Source organism: Nannobrachium achirus (genome assembly GCF_963921795.1).
Source record: "Nannobrachium achirus genome assembly, chromosome: 11".
NCBI lineage: Eukaryota > Metazoa > Chordata > Actinopteri > Myctophiformes > Myctophidae > Nannobrachium > Nannobrachium achirus.
This window is the reverse complement of record NC_137820.1, coordinates 63839202-63862843: the sequence shown is the minus strand read 5'-3', so window position 1 is coordinate 63862843 and position 23642 is coordinate 63839202. Positions and strand designations below refer to the sequence as shown.

General features: G+C 42.5%; 1 protein-coding gene across 1 annotated transcript; it reads right to left on the bottom strand.

The window, feature by feature from the left end:
• Positions 1-2933: 2933 nt before the first annotated feature.
• Positions 2934-22464, bottom strand: LOC308294534 (putative oxidoreductase YjmC; the record flags this gene model as incomplete). Its single annotated transcript, XM_080737267.1, has 11 exons — positions 2934-2993; positions 3205-3315; positions 6584-6679; positions 7538-7656; positions 9334-9469; positions 9897-9995; positions 11394-11447; positions 11987-12048; positions 15215-15403; positions 16872-17020; positions 22457-22464. The coding sequence occupies 11 exons, from the start codon at positions 22462-22464 to the stop codon at positions 2934-2936; spliced, it is 1083 nt and encodes a 360-aa protein (XP_080593393.1).
• Positions 22465-23642: the final 1178 nt, after the last annotated feature.

Sequence of the window (23642 nt, the reverse complement as noted above, 5' to 3'; positions counted from 1 at the left end):
GCATCTCTACCAGCGGCAGCAAGAGGTGGATTATGTCGGACGGCAACCAGGAATAAAAAACTACGGAGTCAAACGCAACTATAGTCTGTTGGCGACACGTTTATTCATTCTGCCCCAGATAAAATTCAATACCCCCACTCACACTATTCCATACTTTTTAAGACATTTTAAGGCCAGGCTGGGATGCAGGGCAAACTGGAGTGACTGGTTCAGGCTTGTTGGCTAGCAACGATGCTAACAAAGTTCTTACTTCCCTGGCTGTTCCATCCACTCGCTGTGCCCATTGTGGATGCTTTTTAATGAAACAAAAAGTTTCTTTCAAAGCCAACCTGAGAGCCATCTCTTGCTGCTTCACACATGTGGTCTCTTTAACAGCACTGACATAGCTGTCGACGATAGATAGGAGGTCGTCATCGATCTCCTGGAGTTCTGCTGGGTTCATGTTTGGTCGGGTTACTGTCACGGTGTGAGGCAGAAGTGGAGGACCCAGAAGCAGAACACGGCAGGCAGGCAGATCAAGTCCAGTATTTATTAACATTAAACAGCAAACACAGGGAAGTAGACTGAGACACTAACTATACTAGGAAATACTAAACTAGGGGAAAGACACTCACAGAAGACATTAACTAACAGACTTACAGCAGGGTTACATAAGCAGGAACACACAGCAACATTGTCTATAACCTGACGAGAACACTGACCACAGGGTGATTTATTGACTAGACATGATTGGCTGAAAGACTAACAATACACAGGTGGTGAACATAACTAATCAGTGAGGTGTGACAAGACAGGTAAAAGTTACAGGAGGAGGAGCTGGCTTGGAAATAATCTGAAGTAAACCCGGTAGCTCATTCAGACGACAATAATTGTAAACGATTTCTACCCGATGGCCCGAGAATATCAAGCAAGTTTGATATTGTCGGAAGAGCTACCGAGGCCATAAAAAGGCCATTAACATAATCCAATCGTGTCGGGGTACCGTACAAACCCAAGACCGAGTCCGGGGCCGACCGAACGATTTTCCCGGGGGGTCATCCCGACATCTGATCGGGATGAATCGGCCCCGGGATCTGCGCAGTGTGCACGGGCCTTAACAGGACACAGGTCAACTTGAATGACCTGATTGGCTAAGCTTTAACCAATTAGGCCTATTTTATGGCCAAGGAGTCATTTTAACTGATAACTAATGGTTGGAATGGATTCAGCAGCCCAAAAATACGCTAATTACACACCCCATATGATCATATTGGCAATTCTTTCTTTAATCCCAGGCCCAGGTATCCCGATACCCCCAACTTTGATTGGCTCCCACAAAGTTTCCGAAGGGAGTTGTGATTGAAAATGTTCAGAGGTGATAGACACCTTTATGAACACATCTGTTAAGACACCTTTATGAACACATCTGTGAAGAAAGCTATTGATTTAGAATTAGCCCTATTCACGGCCCGCCCACCTACTTCCGTTTCTCAGTTTTCCCCGGGTGCTGACTTCAATTTAGAAGGGGAAACTATACTGGACTTAAAGCCAGCAAATCGTTATTTCTAACGGTAAAGTAAATTATAATGCTTTGTGCCGTTTACTATCTTGTGTTCTTGATCATGCTAGCCGTATTTTATACTTTACTATTCGGAAATTGCATTAAATTTGCGATTTCTGTGCTAACTCTATGGGCTCTAGTAGGATTTACCCCTTCAAAACGGGACTTCAGCACCCGGGGGATGCTGAGTGGGCGGGTCGTGAATAGGGCTAATTAGTTCCCAGATTGGTCTAACACTCGGCTAACTTTCCCTTACTAACAGCAGCAAGATTCGTGAGTGAGCTGCTGTGATAGGAGGATATCAAATGGAACCCAACCACCTTAGAACCATTGTATATATCCCTGCTCTGCCTGCACGTAACCTTGATGCATGGCAACTGTTACACTCTTTTCACTTGTACATATTTTGTTCCGATTGTATTGTATTGTGTACACTTCTGCTTTGGCAATGTAAACGTATGTTTTCTCATGCCAATAAAGCCCTTTGAATTGAAAGTGTGTGTGTGTGTGTGTGTGTGTGTGTGTGTGTGTGTGTGTGTGTGTGTGTGTGTGTGTGTGTGTGTGTGTGTGTGTGTGTGTGTGTGTGTGTGTGTGTGCGCGCAATGCATATGTGCACGTGTGAGAGATGAACGTCACTCAGTCAATTTAAATTTCTCTATGAAAAATGAGGGTCAGATAAAAAGAAATAGATCTGTGAGGGCACTGTTTTGTGGTGTGAATGTAATCCTAGTTAAGAAAACAAGACTCCTTCAACATTTAGAGAGGAAGACCAAAACAATGGCAATGCTCATTCCACAAAAACACGACTATATCTAAATACAATTTATTAGAAATAAAACAATACGCTTTAGTCTTTCACATGTACAATACAATGACATTTTGTATTGCTTAGAACATGATAATGTATAATTAAAATCCATAAAATCCAAAATGTGAATCTTGGCTTTTGGTTTAAGACATTTGTGTTAATTCAAAATAGAAAATAATTATGTGTCCGTCATGTCTGTAACTGTGGTTAGTGAGCAGCCATAATGAATCAATGCGGCTGAGTAACTTTCCTGAATTCGACCAACAGACTGCTCAGGTTATCGTCACAGTCGGGCAGAAACCTTGTATCTCCAGGTTTCAAATGTGTACGTTTTTTCCGTAAAATAAAGCCCTGGCTCAACACACAAGACAAAACTAGTGAAAATAGCTGATCTACAAGCACACAACGCTTGTGTGCTTGTAGATCGGCTATTTTCACAAGTTTAGATCATTTTTAAAACGATAAATACAAAACGAACGGTTTTGGACGTACAAGGTTTCCACCCGACAACGACGTTATGCTTCCAGAGCTGCTGCTGAACTTTAAAATCAGGCTGTCTTGAGTCGGGTTGCTTGCTTGGTCCAGTTAGATGACATTATCACATGGAAGCAGCTCGGTGACACCGATTCTCTTGGCACAGTCGTTCTAACAGAAAGACAAATGAAAATGTTCAGTTTGAGAAACGTATCTGGGTTCAGCATCAAAGACGTTTTTAACTCAATCCCATTGTAGGCTCTCCACTCCATGCCACCTGCTTCCTGACTCATTCTCTGTACCTTTGACAGTTCATTGGATGCATAGTTCCAGTTACATACATTGAGACAAACAATCTGGTCCTAGCTTAGCTTTTCTTTACCATGACGTTGACCACGTTGAGGTGGTAGGGAATCCCTCCCATCTCCTCACACTTCTCCATGTTCCTTCTCTCTGGGTCACCAGCAGCTAACACAGGAGAACCAGGGACAGCCTGACAGACAGACAGACAGACAGACAGACAGACAGACAGACAGACAGACAGACAGACAGACACGTAGAAGGACAGAAGGTCACATCAACATAAAGGGATTCTTTGGTTTTATGATGATATAAAGCAGGGGTCTTAAACGTGTTTCAGGCCAAGGAATGCTTAGCTGATAGGGGTGAAGCAGGGACCTCACTATACAGTACAAAGTGTATAACTGTTTGACTGCAGTATCAGTGATATGATATGTAAATTAATGCTTGTTTGTATGTTTACCCAGGCTCTTCTCTATTAATATCGTCACTGTCGGGCAGAAACCACGTATCTACAAGTTTTTTCATGAAGTAAAGCCCTGCTTCACCCAGGCGCGGGCCTGCCATTAAGGCGAAAAGGCCGTCGCCTTACATTTATTCTGTTGAAAATGTAAATTATAGCCCCCAAAGCACCCCCAAGCACCCACAAAACTTAAAGAATGTTGCTCAACCCCCCTTGCCCACTCGCTGGGGAAGGCAGCCAGCCAGTTCATTGGGATGTAAATTGAATTCTGGTCGCCTTTTCCTCGCCTTTTGTTCCTGCGCGTCTTTTGTTATAATGGTGTTACGGGGCAGGGGAGGGGATTTTGGGCCATTATCACCTCTACCTGGCTGAAAGGTGGGATACTGTATAAAACAGGCTCTCAGACTAGCCTTGATTCATTACTGACTGAACTACAACATGAGACCACCAGCAAAGAAGAGGTTCACCCAGAAGACGCTCCAGTTCACCGCCGCCAGCAAAAGCAAGCCGCCTTCTGAAGACCTCCCTGCCGCCGCATTGGAGCCGCCTTCGCCGCCTTCCGAAGAGCTGCCTGCAGCCGCACGCAACTCACCGACAGCAGGGACCGAAGCAGCCTGCTTCCCGGACCCAGAACCAGGCTCAAGCGGCAGCAACTCACCGACAGCAGCGGGGGCCGAGGCGGCCTGCTTCTTCCCGGACCCAGAACCAGGCTCAAGCGGCAGCAACTCACCGACAGCAGCGGGGACCGAGGCAGCCTGCTTTCCAGAGCCCAGCAGCCCACTCACTGTCGCGGCGGCCGGAGCAAGAACCGCCGCCGCCTGCGCCTCGGCGGCCTGCGCCTCGGCAGCTGTACCAGCCACCACCAGAGGAGTGGATGGGCCAACGGACCTGTCTGCTATAGATGAACCGGCGACTCAACCGAAACTAAAAAGATTTCCATCTACAGACTTCAACGGAACACTCAGGAGTTTTGCAAACCACTGGTATGATAAATTCCCATTTATCGAGTATAGCATTAGTCAAGATGCTGTGTTTTGCAAGTTTTGTCGCCACTTTTCAAATGGAGACAATGATACATTTCGACGTGGATTTAAAAGCTGGAAGAACATGGCCCAAGGCTGTGGGAAGCACGATAAAAGCGACGGACACCAGGTAGCAGTGCAGAGGTCCCAGGGCTACAAAGGAACCCAGACCAGTGGCCATGGTACGGTCCTAAATCAGCTGACAAACCTTGAAGGGATTAACGTTGGAATAATTGAAAGCAATCGGGATCATGTCAAAGCTGTGTTGAGCTGTATTCTTACATGTGCCAAGCAAGGCATAGCACTACGTGGACATACAGAGACAGACACTGCTGGTGATGATGATGATGATGATGATGATGATGATGATAAGGATAGTCACAACAAAGGTAACTTCCGAGAGCTGTTTAAACTCATCTGCATGCATGATCCAGAAGTGAAAGCACGCCTGGCTTCGCTTCCTAAACGTGCTAAAATGGATATAAAAGCATCCTGACCGAAACAAATGCTTTATGTAAGAAACATGATGTTGTAAAGTGGGATAGATTTGCAGTTAGTACAGTCCGAGAACGCTTTGTTCCCTCTAAATTCAGTGATAGTATCATTACCACTACCCTGGGAAAACAATCAAGAGTCCAATGTGACAAGGATTTACGCATCATTTTAAACCAGATCGTAGACTGTCAACTTAATGAGTTGAATACCAGGTTCCAACCCGACTCTTATGGTTTCATGACGTCTGCTAGTGTGTTCTTAGCAACTCCCCGTGCTGCTAATGTAACTGATGCTGATGTAACTGAAATGGTAGAAACTCTCAATGTCTCTGGCAGTGTTTTGGGTGTTGCAGCAGTTGAAGAACATGAGCTTGCTTCATTTATGACTCACCTTGATATCAAAGAAAGCAAGGGAGACAAATGTAACACACTGCTTAAGGTTTTGGATGTGTGCCCTGATAGCGCTTTCCCCAGTGTCCACTACCTCTTAAAAGCACTAATTACACTGCCCATGACAACATGCTCTGTTGAACGTCTGTTTTCCAGTGTAAAAAGAATCAAATGTGCACAAAGAAGTACCATGACAACAGCTCGCCTAAATAGTTTGTGTCTCCTCGAGTTTGAGAGAGACTTAACTGATCGTCTGAATTACGATGAAGTTATCGATATTTTCAAGCTCAAGTCCCGCCGTCTCCTGTTTTGAGACATGTAGGCCTATTTGAAGGGATGTTTACTTTGAACTAATTTAGTTGTGTTGTAATTGCAAATTGAAATGTGTCACTATTTGGGCATAATGTTTGCCTTGTTTGTAATGCTGTGCTTTTTGAGAATAAAAATCCATACATTGAATATACTTGAATAGTGTTTATTTATTTATCCGCTTTAACGTATTTAAAATGTATTTATTTTTTATGGGCGCCCCCTCCCCCGGGGGGTGGGGGGGGGAGAGGGGGGAGGGGGGGCACCTCGTTGGCATTTCGGCTGGCATTTCGCCTACCCTGACCCTCATTCCTGGGTACGCCCCTGGCTTCACCATACAAGACTGTCGCACAAAGGTAGTGAAAACAGCAGATCTACAAGCACAGATCGTCTGTTTTCACTAGATTAAATAGTTTTAAAATTGTGAATACAAAACGAACGGTTTCATGGACATACAAGGTTTCCACCCGACAACGACGATATGTTGGATTCATGTTAATGTGTACTTTCAAACATGTAACTAATTAAACCAATCAGATAGAACACAATGTGTTGTTGCTGACAATTTGTTCAATCCACTCTTCTGAAGGTCACTAACGGTGTACCACAGGGCTAGCATTTACTCATAAGTTTAAATAGACAACTACTGTCTATATTCAGAAACCTTTCTCAAGGGCACATTAAAGGGTGCCATGTCACTGTTTAAAGATGTATGCCAGTTTGGGGATTATTGGATCCCACAACTAGTCTACAGACTGAAATAAGAGGGTCACATGTCCTCACAGGGTCCAGCTGTCTGTGGATGGACAGCACGTCGGTCATCCTGTCATTGAAGCCTGGAGCAAAGTTCTCTGGGTTGATGGCCACAAAACACTGACCCTGAAACACCAAGGGCAGAGAGATGTTACAGTCCAGTTCTGGGGTGAACATTTGGCAAAGAAACCTCACAACATAGCAGCATAACACATTGAGAGTTTATAGGAGGGGGTGTAGACCAGTGGTTCTCAACCTTTTTAGGCCGCAACCCCAAAAATAATCTTATTTGAACTGGGGGCCACCAAAATAATCATATTTGAACTGGGGACCCCCCACCCCGACGAGCACTAAGAGTTGAGGAATTACGTCATGTATAACACGGTTCTATTGTGAAAATAGCAGGCTATTTTCACAATTTCTGCCTCTAATGTTTGACAATTTGGCCAATGTTAATTTGTCATTTTAGAGGTATTAAAGTCCTTAAATTGTCACTTTAACTCTATACACTTAAACGTCATCTTGGTTTGTTTACTGTTGAGTGAGAAAACAACGTTGCACATTAAGTTAATCATCTGGGGACACCCCAAAATAATTTGGGGACCCCCCTGGGTCCCGATCCACAGGTTGAGAACCACTGGTGTAGACTATAGAGGCCTTGGTAGTCCAGTCAATTAATAACTAGTAACTATAGGGTTCAAGTGGTTAACCACACACAACCAGCAGCTCTGCCGAAAATGTAAATACTGTACAGTAGGCTAGTCTGTTCACATTGAAAACTTGCAATTAATCAGAACATAATTGATGAATCTATTATCAAATGTAAATAGATTATCTTTGCATCTGTCTAATTATTGTACCGTGTATCAATTAATGTGAAGAAGGTGATGAAAAATGAATGACAATATTAAAATTCCTGTATTTGAAAAAAAAACAAAAAACATGTTTGGTATTGTACATTGTTCCATTAAGTAAAGACCCTACCAGATTGGCGACTCTGTTGGTGACCTTCCAGGTGCGAATATGTCGACTATAGTTCGCTCCAGCCAGAATACCGCAGAACACCTCCACCATCATCCCCAAACCATAACCCTTATAACCACCTACAGACAGACAGACATTATGGGTTTCATGTCTCAGCTTTCCTAGGGAGTTAGTGTAGGACAGACAGACAGACAGACAGACAGACAGACAGACAGACAGACAGAGACACTAGGAAAACTGAAATGGAGACTGTGTAGGAGAGACAGACAGTATAAGACAGCAGAGGGGGAGACAGTGTAAGAGAGACAGACAGTAGGACAGCAGTAGGACAGCAGCGGGGGAGACAGTGTGAGAGAGACAGACAGTAGGACAGCTAAAGGAGACAGAGAATATGGTGTTATTATGACTTGACTAGGGTGACCAGACGTCCCGGTTTGGCCGGGCCTGTCCCGTTTTCAAGCTGCGTGTCCCGGTGTCCCGACAAATCTCTCTAAAACACTAATATGTCCCGGTTTTCAACATTCACTACAAAATTGTCCTGGTTTTAGGCAGAATTAAAATAATAGTTGCGTTTTCAGTGGTTGTACAGACATTTTATCATGTTCTTTTCATGAAAACATGCTCACCTAACCAATCAGAACACATGAACAAATGCATTGCGTGTCTAAATTCAACGCTGAGGCTGTTTGTCAATCACTCACTGCCAGTATGCAACCCTACGGTGTGTATGTGCGCATGCACAAACGTTAGAGAATGGGTATGCGCGTGCGTGGTAACATGTGCATTGCTTGAGGGTCCCGGTTTTAGGCAACAGTGGTTTGGAGCGGCTGAAAATATGGTGACCCTAGATTTGACAGAAGACCAGCACGGGTGCTGCATGCATGGGGCTCTTCACTGACAGAATGTATGAATAGTGTAATCAGGGTTTCCTGCAGGAAAAAGTCTTGACCAGGGGGGGATCTCATGGCCGACATTTTTTGATAATTAATTAATGAATTCGAGTAATTAATTCATTTAATTTTTAATATTAATTCTTATTTTTGCCCTATAAAAAACACATGAATGTGCCTATGATGACGGAAAACACAACTACATGCTATCATCCACATTTATTCAACATTGAATAACTACGTTTTTCACAGGACAGTGTAACTTGTTTTTTTCCCCCAGGTTAATCAACCAGCACTCGTGCCATATAAATAGAAGTCTACAGCACAGTAAAAAAACAACAACATTGGTGTAAAGTAACTAAGTAGATTTACTTAAGTAGCCTACTGTATTTATACTGTACAAAGGAGATTTTCAGGTATTTGTACTTTACTTGTGAGTAAATGAGAAGAGGAGGGTCTCTCTCTCTCTCTCTCTCTCTCGACGCAATCTACGACTCGCTGTGCAGCTGTGTCACTGTCAAGTTGACCTAGGCTCGCCTCTCAGAGAACTTCAAAAGAAGTTAACGACCATCAATTAAGCAGCTGCATGCGCTGCTCTGCTCTCCTGCCAGTGAGGCACAAGTAACGAGTAGGCCTACCCTTATGTTTTCTTCACATGGCTGCCATGTTTGAAAGATAGGGTTGGTATGGGGGTTTAACATGCAATTTCGCGATCTTGATCATGCCTAGTACATTGTTGGAGGTCCAAAAAGTTTTTTTGAAAAAAAAAAAAAATATTTTTGAAAAAAAAAAAAAAAAAAAAAAAAAAAAATGTTTTCTTTTTTAATACCCTTGGGGGGGCGGGGGGGTTTTCTGGCCGGGCGGGGCGCCTGGCCTGTAAAGTGCTGCAGGAAACCCTTTTCATACCTGTGTCTTCAGAGCCTCCAATGGGAACCAGTCCTCCACCGTTCAACACCTTACTGGGATCAGTCACCATCTGGCCCTGGGCGTCACACCCCCACCCCTCTGGGATGTCATCTCCACGACGGTGATGGAGTTCTACCTGCACACGCATCTGAGTTGTAAGGTTCATACATGTCTTTTTCTTCTTTTTTTTTTGTCTTGTGCATCATACAAATTGCACAAATGCATTTTGTTTTTCTTGCTACTAACCAAGAAAAAGACAAAACAGATATCCAGCAAACTAAGTTTTGTTTGTGCAAATTAATGCCCTAGCCTAGTTCATTATACAAGAGTGTCACACATAAGCTCTGCAAAGATCTACAGCTCACGGCGTGTCACGACACGCTGTGAGCTTGAAGATCTGCCATTTTCACAATTTCTAAATGTTTAAAAATAATAATAAAAATAATGTCCTTTTGGACATACAGTACAAGGTTTCCAGCCGTCAACAACAAAATGAGAGCCTTTTTATTTCTGTCTCCGAGGCAGCCATGTTAGCTCCTAAATCTGCCAGTTTATCAACCTACCTTTCCCAGAGCAACTGCAGAGGTTGCCATGTCCAGGACAAAGCTGTCTCCATCTTTGGCGGGTGCTGCCACGCTGATAGGGTTGGTCCCCAGGGTGCACTGACGTGTGTTTGCAAAGGGGGGGTTAACAAATAAGGAACAAGGCCAGATTGCGTGTGTGTGTGTGTGTGTGTGTGTGTGTGTGTGTGTGTGTGTGTGTGTGTGTGTGTGTGTGTGTGTGTGCACTAACGCACACAGGAGCGTGCATGCGTGGTTGTACTGTATATTCACAGACTGATTCACAGAGTCCATGTGTGTTAAGTGGTTATGAAATATCCATATTATCATAATTAGGACTCTTATTTGACTGCTTCTCTACCATTCTCTCAAAGAAAAAATCTCAAATAAATGACAATGAAAGACATTGTAAAACATATTCCAGTTACAGTAGACCAGGGACAGTAAAGGCGCTTTTCCACTGCAAGGTGGAACCAGAACTTTCAGGAACCAGAACCTATTTTTTTGGTTCTGGTTTTGTTTCCATTGCGAACGGCCCGGTTCCAGACGAGGTTCCTGGAACCTCCTGGAACCTTTTTTCGGTCCTGCTCCTGAGGTAGAACTAAACTTGAGTTCTGGGAACCTATGGGCGGGGCTAGCAGCGCTCCTGCTCTTGATTGGTTGAGCCGAGCCGCTCGAGCGGAGACTACACAACACAGAGGAGAACTGGGAGAAATCCCAAATCTCTCACAACACAACACCGTCATTTTTAAAATCCTATTCCGAGTCCGACAGACAGAAACACACAAACAGTATGGACGCGACGCCAGTCTACACTTCTACATTCATTCGCACGACTCGCAAGGCAGCCCGCAGACGAGCTCAGGACATGACTGTTTCCATGTGTCACTACACAGTGTGTGTGCGCGCGCGTGCGAGAGAGAGACGCTGTTTGCATTGCATCGCATTGCATTAATTATTTAATAATCTTTACGAGTGTGATATGCGCTCACTCCGTTCAATGAAAATAGGACTAAAATAAAGGGATTGCAAAGCTCAACGTGGACCACGCGGTGGAAACAGCGGCTCGCGCTGTCGTGTACACACACTGTGGACACACACGCACGCACACGCACACACACGGGAGTAAGGAGGTGCTTCTCCCTAGAGCACAGGCAGCGTACCGAGCAAACGCTCAGTACAGTTATAATAGCACTGCAGCTTGTTTGAACGTTCTATTGTTATATATTTTTTTTATCCAGACGTATTTCTTACTACAGCTGAGCTGTTATTTTAGACTTTAGATTCCCGAATGTGCTGCTGTTCAAATGACCAGCTGTTTTGTCTCAGCCAAATCAGGCTACCAGTGGAGCTTCCCAGTTGGGTCTGGTTATATGGAAACAAAAGCAGAACTTGGTTCTGGAACTTCACGGGTTCTTGAAAGTTCTTGGTTCTGGAAAGTTCTGGTTCTGGTTCTGGCTTGGCCCTGCAGTGGAAATGCGCCTTAAGTTGTAATCTCACCTCTTTAGCCCGAGTTGGAACCACCAGTGGAGAGGTGTTGGTGTAAGACATCCCCTGTGATGGACACAACACTGGTAAACAAATATTTATACCACTAAGAGTAAGATATTAATGTCAGATTTACACCTAAATCTATCCACCTAGACTAGAGTAGTGTTTCAATCTCTGTGCTGTTGAGGATAATAAACCAATTGTAATACTCAGAATCATCACTAGAGGGAGGCTAAAGTCTGCAAAGGGGTTCTTGAGATAACCTTGTTATGTGTAGACTAGGACATGCCACAGAAGATACTTTAGCCCTCCTTGACAAAAAGTTAAGGGTATTTCAAAAGATTTGGTGTCTGCTTATTTTGTAATTTTTGTGTTTTGCGTGTCTTGAAAGTTTAAATTATTAATTTAAGACCGTTTTTGCTCCATCCCTTTGATTTGAAGATGTCAGGAGGCATCTCTTCACCCCTTTGCCCCAACGTAGCATATATTCCTGACACTGTTGTAGAGCATTCCTACCATTCCAGTTAAAAATCCTAAATGGTAGGTCATATAATGAAGCCAGGATCATGATAAACCAATAGAAGGGAAACGTTTCCACTTACAATCATGTTCTCTTTCAGGGCCTGCATGGAGTAGTATCCAGCAATACCATAATGATTGGAACCTACAGAGATGGAGGTTAAATTAGTAAATAAACAAATAATAAGTGATGATAATAAATACACAAATATGTATTTACATAATTATAAGAAACTCGCAGGCCTAGTCATCACACGAAGCCCGGCACAAACATCGTGCAAACCCTGCACGTTGCGCTAAGCTCAGCACGTTACTCGAAACCCAGCTCAAACGTCTAGCCCTGCCAATCACTCAAGGAGTCTGACAGACCAACCAGAGAAGCTCAGACCTCAGGAAAATTCAGAAATCCCTGTGCCTCCTCCTCAGACCCATTTTCAGATTCTGTTCCGTAAGCCCCTATCAATTGTCATTTGGCAGGTTCCATCAAGGAGTCATCTGAAGCTCGCACCACAAATCTGGGACCCCATTTGGTCTAGCGCTCCCAGAGTTATGCCCCGTTGACAGTAAACAAAATCATTTTCTGATGTACAGCTTTTATTTTCTGCACAAAAAGTGTGTTTTACAGAGAAGGTGGGGTGCGGAGAGGCTTCCCACCCAGGAGAACAGACTTTCTTTCAACAACGCAAAATTGCCTTTGTTTAGGTGAGTAGTGAAGTAGTTTTGTTTATTTTTAACAAGTCGAGCCCTTGCAGGGCAGTGGAATTCCTTGTCCTGTATCTGAGCCGAGTGCCTGGCAGGGCGTTAGAGAGAACTCGCTAAGGCTCTGGATCAGGGCTAGGTTTAGGCATAGTCTTAGGCTGAGGTTAGGGTTAAGGTTAGGTTTAGGCACAGTCCTGCTGAGGTTAGGGTTAAGGTTAGGCATAGTCCTGCTGAGGTTAGGGTTAGGGTTAAGGTTAGGTTTAGGCATAGTTGCAAACACGACAACTGTCAATCAAATGACATCTGGCCAGTCACAGCGGGGTTTGCCTAGGACTGATGTGGGATCCATAATTGGAACCTACAGAGATGGAACCTACAGAGACTGCCCCAGTTCCAGTCACATCTATCCATACTGTCACATCTATCCATACTGTCAATTTCTCCCAATTTGAACCTGTCTCTCTCTCTTCACTCTCCGAATTAATCTCTCATCTAAGACCCACACATTGTCCCTCAGACTGCATCCCCTCCCGGCTCCTCATTGAGGTATTTGGTGCGGTTGGCCCATTTGTTTTATCACTTTTAAATCTATGTCTTACCTCTGGTTGTGTCCCTACCGCTTTTAAGCATGCAGTCGTACAACCCTTACTCAAAAAGAAAAACCTTGATCCAACAATTTTATCACATTTTAGGCCCATTTCCCAATTGCCATTTTTATCTAAAGTTCTGGAAAAAATATTTTATAACCAACTTCAGTGTTTTTTAATCTCGCAAGGCATCCATGAGAAATTTCAATCCGGTTTTAAACCTGGCCACAGTACCGAAACCGCTCTTTTAAAGGTTTTTAACAATTTGATTTTAACAGCCGACAACGGAAACCCCGCCGCCCTGGTGCTCCTGGACTTATCAGCTGCATTTGACACCGTGGATCACAGAATCCTATTACATCGCCTGGAGCACCAGGTCGGCATCACCGGTATGGCTCTATCATGGTTTTATTCCTATCTCTCTGATAGGAGCTTCTCTGTCCAATTAGGTCAATTCTCGTCACCTCCAGCCCCCCTCACATGTGGGGTGCCACAGGGCTCCATACTAGGCCCTATCCTTTTCCTGCTTTATATGCTCCCCCTCGGTCCCATTCTGTCCAAACATAACATTTCCTTCCACTGCTACGCCGACGATATCCAATTATACCTGCCCCCAAATCAAATTCCATCAATTCATTCCAGCCACTACTCAACTGTTTGCACGATATAAAAACCTGGATGGACGCTAACTTCTTAAACCTAAACGAAAGTAAAACTGAAATCATTATATTCGATCAACACATGGCCCCATCACTCACTATCCCAGACCCCCTTCTTTCAAACATCCACACATCCGCCAAAAACCTCGGTATCATCTTAGACAGCACTTTCAAATTTCATAAACAAATCAATTCTGTTGTCAAAACCAGCTTTTTTCAACTCTGTCTCCTCGCCAAGGCCAAGCCATATCTCCCCAAAAAACAATTAGAAATTGCAATACACGCCTTCATCACCCAAAGACTTGATTACTGCAACTCCCTATACAGTGGCATAGACCAGTCATCCCTCAGAAGATTACAACTTGTCCAGAACGCCGCTGCTCGCCTGCTGACCGGAACTAGAAAACGTGAACACATAACCCCGGTCTTAGCCTCACTTCATTGGCTCCCAGTAAGATTCCGTATAGACTTCAAAATCCTCCTCTTCACATTTAAATCCATAAACGGTCTGGCCCCCAAATACCTCTCAGAGCTCCTGAAACCCTATGCCCCCACCAGAGTCCTGAGATCTGCTGATAAGTAACTACTGGTTGAGCTGATTCCCAAAAAAACGACCAGAGGGGCCCGCGCTTTCGCGGCTGCAGCCCCCAGGTTATGGAACAACCTGCCCCTTTCAATTAGGTCTGCTCCTTCCATAACTGTTTTTAAATCTCAGGTTAAAACTCACTTATTTTCTCTAGCTTTTAATCTCACCTGAGGTCTTTTATATATTTTGCTTTTATAACGCATATATGTGTGTTGTTTTTTTTTTCTTGTTGACACCGGTTATATGTACTGTATATATGCTCATGCTTTTATTGTTTGCTCTTTCTCTGTACAGCACTTTGGTCAATTTCGGTTGTTTTTAAATGTGCTTTATAAATAAAGTTTGATTTGATTTGATTTGATAATAACGCGTCAAAGACGTCCACACAATCACAACACCAGAGGCAGCTCCACTAATCACGTTCAAACTAGATTAGGCTCAAACAAAGGATAAAATGTGTTCTCCTGCTATGCCACCAAAAATTGGAATGCCCTACCAACGGCCTTAAAGGAGTGTAAATCCATAACCTCCTTTAAAACCGCTCTGAAAGAACACTTACAGGTGGCTGCAAATCGAAACTGGCCCCTGTAAAAAGTCAAAGCCCACCAACCTGTTTTCTGTACATATTATTTGTATTTCTGATTTCTGACATGTTTTGCATATTATTGTTGTATATTTGCCTGTAATTTAATGTGTCAATGAAATGAGTACAAAGGACCCCAAAGTAAAAAGTGCCAACTTGCGCCCTGCGCCACAAAGGTTGATGCTAGGGTTACTGACCATGTGCAACCACCCAGCCGATGCCCACCTCCTTAGCCTTCCTGATGGCCAGGTCCATGCAGAAGTTCCCAACCACTGGTCCCAGCAGGTTCCTGCCATCCACCAGCGCAGTGGCAACCGTCTCCTTCTCAACCACCGGCTCCCCCTCCTTCTCACAGATCTGCGTCTCGATGTCTTTCACATACATGTCTACAACAACACACAGTACTCATGTCTTTCACATACATGTCTACAACAACACATAGTACTCATGTCTTTCACATACATGTCTACAACAACACATAGTACTCATGTCTTTCACATACATGTCTACAACAACACATAGTACTCATGTCTTTCACATACATGTCTACAACAACACACAGTACTCATGTCTTTCACATACATGTCTACAACAACACACAGTACTCATGTATTTCACATACATGTCTACAACAACACACAGAACTCATGCTCACAACTATTGTTACAGCTCCCAGCATGCAGGCCGATAGAAAACTGTAGTGTAGAGCGGATGTTTTCATATGAGATCTTTCATTTTTATTTTTGTATTGTCAAAACAATCATTCCCCTACCCTTTTCCCCTCCCACTTGAAACCTTGAAAAGGATTGACTACAAAAATGTACAAATGTCTAGAATAATTAAAAACAGAAAAGAAGGTGGATAAAGTAAAGAAATTAAGTAAATAAACAACAAACACATGCTTCCCTCTATGCACAACCATTCCAAAAGCTCCATCCTGGCTGCTGTGTAATCCCACCCAGCGTGAATCCTGTGTATTTTTGGATGCGTTTGGATGCATTACTTACCAATGACCAATAAAGGAAATTGCATGGTACTGGTTGTGCACTCCTGTTAGAGTATAGTTTGTCTATTTAAAGTACAACTTCGTTCTTTTTACAACAATGGTTCATATTTTAGATTGTATCTGCTTATATCGTTTTAGCCATTTTTGCGATTTCAGTGGGTGGGACACAATAAGCCATCAATGTCTTTATTACTATTATTTTACAGTAACACTACTAGCCCCCATAAGTCACATCTGCCCATGAAAGATTGCGGTGCATCTTGGGAATGGGCTTTGTGTGTCTAATAAGACATATTTAGCCACTTGTACGCATGCCCCCAGTGCCCCCACCCGCTGAAATCAAAATCTTTAAAATCGCTAAAACAATAGAAAGCAGTAAATGAAAACATTTTAACACTCATCTTTTCTTTTCTCTAATTACAATTTTCTCTAAAATATGAACCCTTGTTGTAAAAAAAACAAAATACGCTCTGGATACGTTTCTGTTCTAAATTGTAAATTGACCTGAAAGAATATTCCTGTACCTGTTTGGATATCATAGCTACACCAATATCGTTCATGTGAACTAGTTTGTTTATGCTTATTCATTGTAATTATCAAAATCACTGATTTATCGCTGGTTGTCCGCGGCGGCACCACATTTCAGTGACCACCACCACCAAATGTGTCGGAATTTTTGTTCCCTCCTCCCCCTACAATTAAAATCCATTTTTACTTGAGCCCCTGTGCACTATGGACACTATTGTGTCCGCGGCTTGTTACTGGGGGCTTTACCCAAGCTTTTCTTTCTTGAATGAAACGCCTGGGTTCCCGAGGCTAACGAGGGTGTGAGTGATGTGCATCCTAACCCATCCTGTTGAGTCCATGGCTGTAGTGTCCTCTAAGATCTCCCTCCACTAGAACCTCGGCCAATGAGCAGGCATGTTGAGGCTTGGTTCCCACGGCAACCATACACTTCTCGATGAAGCTCAGCACATCACCTTTAGGGATCAGACACCTGGGCACACAAAATGAAGACAAAATATAAACTTTTTGGAATATCTTTTTTAATGTACACTTAAAGGAGTAGTTCACCACTTTTCAACCTGTCTTCATATAATAGGTCCTCACTAATGTTCATGATAAAATATATATATAAAAAAAAAAAGAAATTCTACTCAGTCCAAGTCTCCTAGGAGAGCTGTGGGAAGTTCAGAATCCATCGTCTTGTGACATCATCATTTCCCCCCCCCCAAAAAAATCAATATTTTTGAAAATAATATTTGGATCTTTATTATCACGAGAACAATGGCTTCCACTTTAAAATTGCAACTTTTCAGGAATAGAAAGCCTGCAGTTTCTATAAGCTGGATTGGCAATCGATGATGTCACAAGACGATGGGTTTCTGACCTGCCCACAGCCCTCCTCTGAGAAAAATAAATAAATAAAAAACATAAAAAGCTATTTTTAGTGAGGACCAATTATATGAACATAGGTTGAAAAGTGGTGGAGTGCCCTTTAACAAACACCCACACATTTCTTGATGGATTTGATTGTTAAATCATGTTTACAGGAAGTGATATAAAATTGTCTAAACTACATTGGAGTGGCTTGAATAAAAACTAACTGAAAGACCACAGGTTCTGTCTCCATAGCTGCTATACCTACAGTATGTATGTCCTGCCAAAGCGCTATAAACCTCTACTGTATCCATTTTCCCTACTGTTCTCTCATTATTATTTATTTTGTCTCTTCTTTCCCCAAATATTATTTTCTGTGTCCAACATATCCATATTTCATCTTTTTCCTGGATGAGCGCAACAGCAGAAAGATAAAACACCAGAATGTACACATTTACAAGAGTAAATGTCTCATGTTCATGTACACTAACATAAGGTCTACATGTGACAGTTTGTGTAGAAGATATGTTGAGTGTCAAAAACTCCACATCACCACACAAAGATGACTTTTAGTTTGAAATAAAAGACAATTTACGTTTTAGTTACCGTAACTTAATTCCATTCATTGTTCAATAATTCTCAATATCCTCTCGACGTTGCCTGATCTACTGTATCGCTCATCCAGCCTGTTCGAGACTCTATGGCAAAGCGTTTTCCCAGAAGATCGATAAAGCCAACAGAAGCTGGTCTGGTAAAATTTGAGTGTTAACCCCACATTACTATCTTGTTTAGATAAGATAACCTTATTGATTCCTGGGAGCAAGGGATGGCTAGAGATGAAAACACACATTTATTAAAAACATAACATTTAATTATCTAAGGTTACATTAAATTAGAGCCATAAGACACCAACTCCCTGCACTATACAAAGAACAGGATAATAAAATCCTAACTATAGAAAAAGAATTCTGTCTAAACTGTATTTTTTAACATACATAATGGAAGTATACAAAAGATTCCTACTTTTGATTATTTTGACATTTTAGGCTATTACTCAATGTTCTCTTAAAGAGAGAACAGTAATTAAGGGTAAAGGGATCAGAGACAGTGAGTGGACACATAACATTCAGATGATACAAGAGAAATCTTCGGAGGAAATGAGCAGAACCAGAATACAGAGTTGAGGACTGGAGTGGATGGTTTTGTGTCTTGATGATGTCGTGCTGTCTTTACTTTTTCAACACAGAACTCAAACCCGCAGTAGGCCTATTCACAAAACAGTCAACACAAAGTATCTACATTTCTAAATTTACATTAAGCGTTCCTGTGTCTCTCTGTTTCAGCAACATAACATAACTTCTGAACTTTGCTCTACTAGTCTAAACTCCTATGGGCCCCTAACATATTAACATGAACACACAGGACAGAGGTTGAGTTAATAGTGTGGTCTACTATCATCAACTGTCTCAGTGTTGTGTTATGACATCTTGTTGGCTTAATGCACAAAGTATGATGTAGTGACGCTTAAGGAATTCCATTTATTCATAGTGGTTAATCCTATCAAACAGACCATAGATAATTGATAAAAGATTTTCACTCTGAATAATTACCAGTAAAGGTTTATCTATATATGAAATAAAAAGCTATACCGCTCATGATCACACAGAATACAAAATTGCATGTTAAAGGAAATAGAGTAGAATATGAAACAGAATACTGTATGCTACTTAAAAATAATTATTGTGATTTTCACACTTTACATTTTCAGTTTCAGGTTTCTGAATGTTCCTGTCTGTAATATTTCCATGTTTGTTTTGGCTCAGAGACATACAAAGAAAAAAAAAAAAAAAACGCTTGTTTTACTTTGTCCACAGGAAGATAACACAGACAAAATCCATAGACAACCTCCCATATGATGCACCACTTAACCCACCACATAAGTGCCACCTGTCTCACCATACCTGCATGCATGCATTCTCAACCTACATTAATTAAACCTGTTGCCCTGCATGTTTGACATATCGTCCTCGATCCTAAAGTGGCTTCTTGGGTTTGGAAAAATGCTGCTCTAACCAACCTAAGATGAAGCCTGTAATTACACTTTTGATGTATGTGTGGAACCAGCTAATAATGATAGGCTATCTTCAATTCAGAACATTTATTCAGAGACACCATAAAATTATACTTTTGAAGTCGCTGGTCTACTTCACTCACCATGCTCTATAGGCTTGTCGCCTCACTGCTCTATGCACAGCAGCCATGTTGTAAAGAAATGTGGCCTCTTCCTTACTTTCATAGGTGTTACCAATGATACTAATGAAGGCTCTGTTCCATTCTGCTCAAACAGAGGTAGCTGATGTTGTGCATGTTGGCTCACTGGAGAGACTTACTGCTACACCAGTGGGTCTCATGTTGTCTTACAGGAGAGACTTACTGCTACACCAGTGGGTCTCATGTTGTCTTACTGGAGAGACTTACTGCTACACCAGTGGGTCTCAAATTGGGGTCCAGGGACCCTCATGGTTCCTTGAGGGGGTTCCGAATTAGCCTGGTTAATAAACCAGACTGCACAACACCACCCCCTGTTGGTAGTGGTGTGTGTGATAGAGTCTGACGCTTGCAGTCAGGCAAGTTCCAAATAGCCCCTTAATTACAGCTGTGTAATTCTGAGAGTGTACAAATGGAACCATAAGGACCAGGCACGTGCACACATAGACATCAAAGGGGGCTTGAGCCCCTGCCCTTTTATCCATCTGTAAAAAGTGCCCTCTCTTTTACTATGGTGAAAGAAAGGCAAATGCCCTCTTTCCATGCCATATCCGAAGGCAGCATTCAAGAGAATTGCCTTGTCCAAACTCTCCTGAACTTGAATGCAGCATGTTGAAAGAACTGCCCTCTCTGTGTAGAAATACATGCCGTTACGCCACATCTCCAGTATTGACTTGATTATGCTTAGTTCAGTGTGGTATCAAACACAGAAAATAGCCGACCTCCAAGCTCATGACGTGTCGCGCTGTGACGCGTTGGTAAGCTTGGAGGTCTGCTATTTTTGGTCCACCAAAAGGCCCTTTTAGAAATTTCACCCCCTGCCTTCCCCCTACATTCTGTGCACGTCCCTTCTGTGCAAATTAAAAAGTTTGAAAAACACTGTGCTACTCTAAATGGAACAAGTGTTCATTATATTGGTAACACCTGTGAAGGAAAAGGCCCAATTTCTTTACAACATGGCTGCTGTGTCCTGGCCATGCAATAAGCACCAGCTGTCTGTATGACACTTGTTTACCCATGCTGTTGGAGCCAAATTACACTGTTTATTTTATTGTATTTTCATTTAAATGAATGGTGTGGCCTTGGTAATGACGATGACGTCATGTCAATCAGTCAGTGGGTGGTTATCATGGTTACCATTTCATACCTGGCAGTGGGTGATTGTGTGCAGGTGTGCAATGAGGAAGGCTACACAGTTTTATCACAAGTGAGTTTAATGTTTATGGCTATATGTTAATAAATCGTTTGACATATATCCAAAGAGACACATCTTGCTCTGGACATTGAATTATTAACTAGAAAGATGCAATTCTGGGAAATCGCAAGTGTGGTTGCCATGACACGAGTCACACTTGCAAATGAATTCCGGCTTATCATTTGAATTTTCCACATTCAAGTCAAAAGGGAAAATGTATTCACTAATAAATGAACGGTCAATTGGCCATACGGTATATGGAGATCTTTGTGTCAGTCCTTGTCCCTTTTATGCCCATATACGGTATATGGACGTGATGTCATCAATATTAAGCCCATATCTTGGGATGCCCATATATGGATATACTGGTTGAATCTGCATTTTCCCATTTGGCTTCTATGTCTCATGTGGTCTATGACATCAGACATCTCCATATTTGGGAAAAGTTGAATTAGTGTCCGACTTTACTAGTACTATATAGTACTAGTACTAACTGCACACATCTGACTTAAACCTACCCAGCTGCCCCTCGCTGTATTGTCTACCCGGTACCCGCACACGTAGCCACGTAGTCTAATGAGAGGTCGGACTGACGTGTGCCCCCCGTATTGTCTACAGGTAAAGGCTCTCCTCTACACCATGCCTTATTGTGAGGACATAATTATGTGCAGGCAAGGGGCTGGTTTAGGCAGACAAGATAGTCTGTCTCCAATAAACACCCAACCGACTTGATATGAAGCCATTGTTTCACTGGCAGCCTGACCTACTACAGCAGAGTTACTTTAAATGGCAATCTTATAACCATGGCTGCAGTTTGTTGTGCCGTACTGAGGTTGCCACTGATAAAATACCAGCCAACAGAAAAGGCTACAGTATGATTTAATAATTAATAATATGCTAACATTAAAACAACTTGATGTCTGTGCATCTTTAAATGTTGACTACTTAATTCTCCTACTTTTTGACCAAACTCTAATCAGATGTTGCTGTTTAGAGAAAAACAAATAATGCTTTGTCTTGAAATCAGACATGTTGCAGAAGCATGATAAGGACATCCCTACGTAGCTTAATATTATATACCCTCTCATAAAGAGTATTCTCTACACTCTATGAAAAGTGCCTTGAGATAACTTTGATAGCGATTTGCCACTACACATGACACATTACAAATGACTTGACTTGACTGTATTCAGTATTTCATTTGCTTCATTATAATGTTCCTCATTCAAATCAAATATCAGGTTATACGCAACACTCCACCATAGAGCAGAGTCTGAGTGGCACGAGGGAGCATGCACAATTGAAAACCCCAAATAACAATCACACTGACAAAAAACCCAATCTAATCCGAGTCTAAGAAGAACAACACATATCCACACATATTTTAATCAACATAGCTTAAGTCATGAGTGATGCTCAGTACACGTTAACAACAAATATTACTATCATTACTCCAGGAATCCAAGTCATACACTCCCACTGGAGCTGTGCTTAAATTCACAACAGAGATAATTGCCTACACGCCCAGTGGTTATCATTCCAATGGCTGAGGCCACATACTGTAGTTAAGGACTTGAGTGGACCGCTTACCTGCTCATGTTCACGACCTTTCTGTCTATTAGTGTCAAGGATCTGTGTATCTCTGAAGTAATTCCACCAAACAAGTTGACCCTTCACACAAACTGGTTATTAGTGTTGTTACCAAACGCAGGTATGCTGCAGTGAACTTGGAGCATCAGGTATGTCTGTGGGTGTGTTGAGGGGAGGAGAGAGACTCAGCCGCCCGGAGGCTGCAGAAATTCCGGATTGACAAGGTCAATATCATAAAACCTTGAGTTACGTAACATGTTTAACATAACTGACAGGTAGACAGACATGACAGCTGTGACAGACAGACAAGTCGGGCAGTGAATATGCACATTTTCTGAATTGTGTGTTTTTGAACTGTGACGGTTCACGTTTAACAACTTAAATCCGTATTGTGGAGAAAGCTTTTGCTGAAAATAGCAGATTGACAAGTCGTGTTGTGAGCTATCAATCTGCTATTTTCAGTTAAAGTATTCCAAACAATAACGGAATCAATCATAATGGGGTTTAAAATGGACCTCAAACCATGGACCTCTAACCATCCTTTCCACAAGAGACACAACCAAAGACATTGAATAACTGGACACATTGTGAAACATTTCCAGCACAAAATAATCATCTGAGAGCTCTCATGCAGTAAGACCCTCTTATTGTCCCGATCCCGAACAAGTTCGGCTTTATTTCAATCCAATACATATTTTTTTTTTAATTATTTTACTTACCCTGAGCTGCTTGTAGAGCCGTGGGTGGTCCTGGCTCGTCCTACGCTTTCCAGCGAGCCATTTTACATGGTCCGACGATATATTCCATTAAAAATGGTTTAAAATACATTTTTGAGCCCCCCAATGTTCACCGAATGTTCGGCGCCGCCGGCGGTACAACGTCCAGTGTGCCGATCCCGAATTAATGCGGCTTTTTTAATGAAATGAATAAAATGATCCGAGGCCTACTGAAGCCCCGGCCTAAATTTTCCATCCAGTGACCGAGATCCGGCCGCCCCCCGGCCGGCCGTAAACGAGTAACGCCGCCGCGAATCGCCGCCGAATCCAATGCAAAACGCCTTGCTATAGAGAGAGATATCTCTCTATAGCGCACAATGAGGGCCTCTACAACTCTTTTTCCCGGGCTGAATCAGGGGCCCAGCATGTCCCTGTTTAAGCTACTCGACACGGAAGTAATGACACAAGAT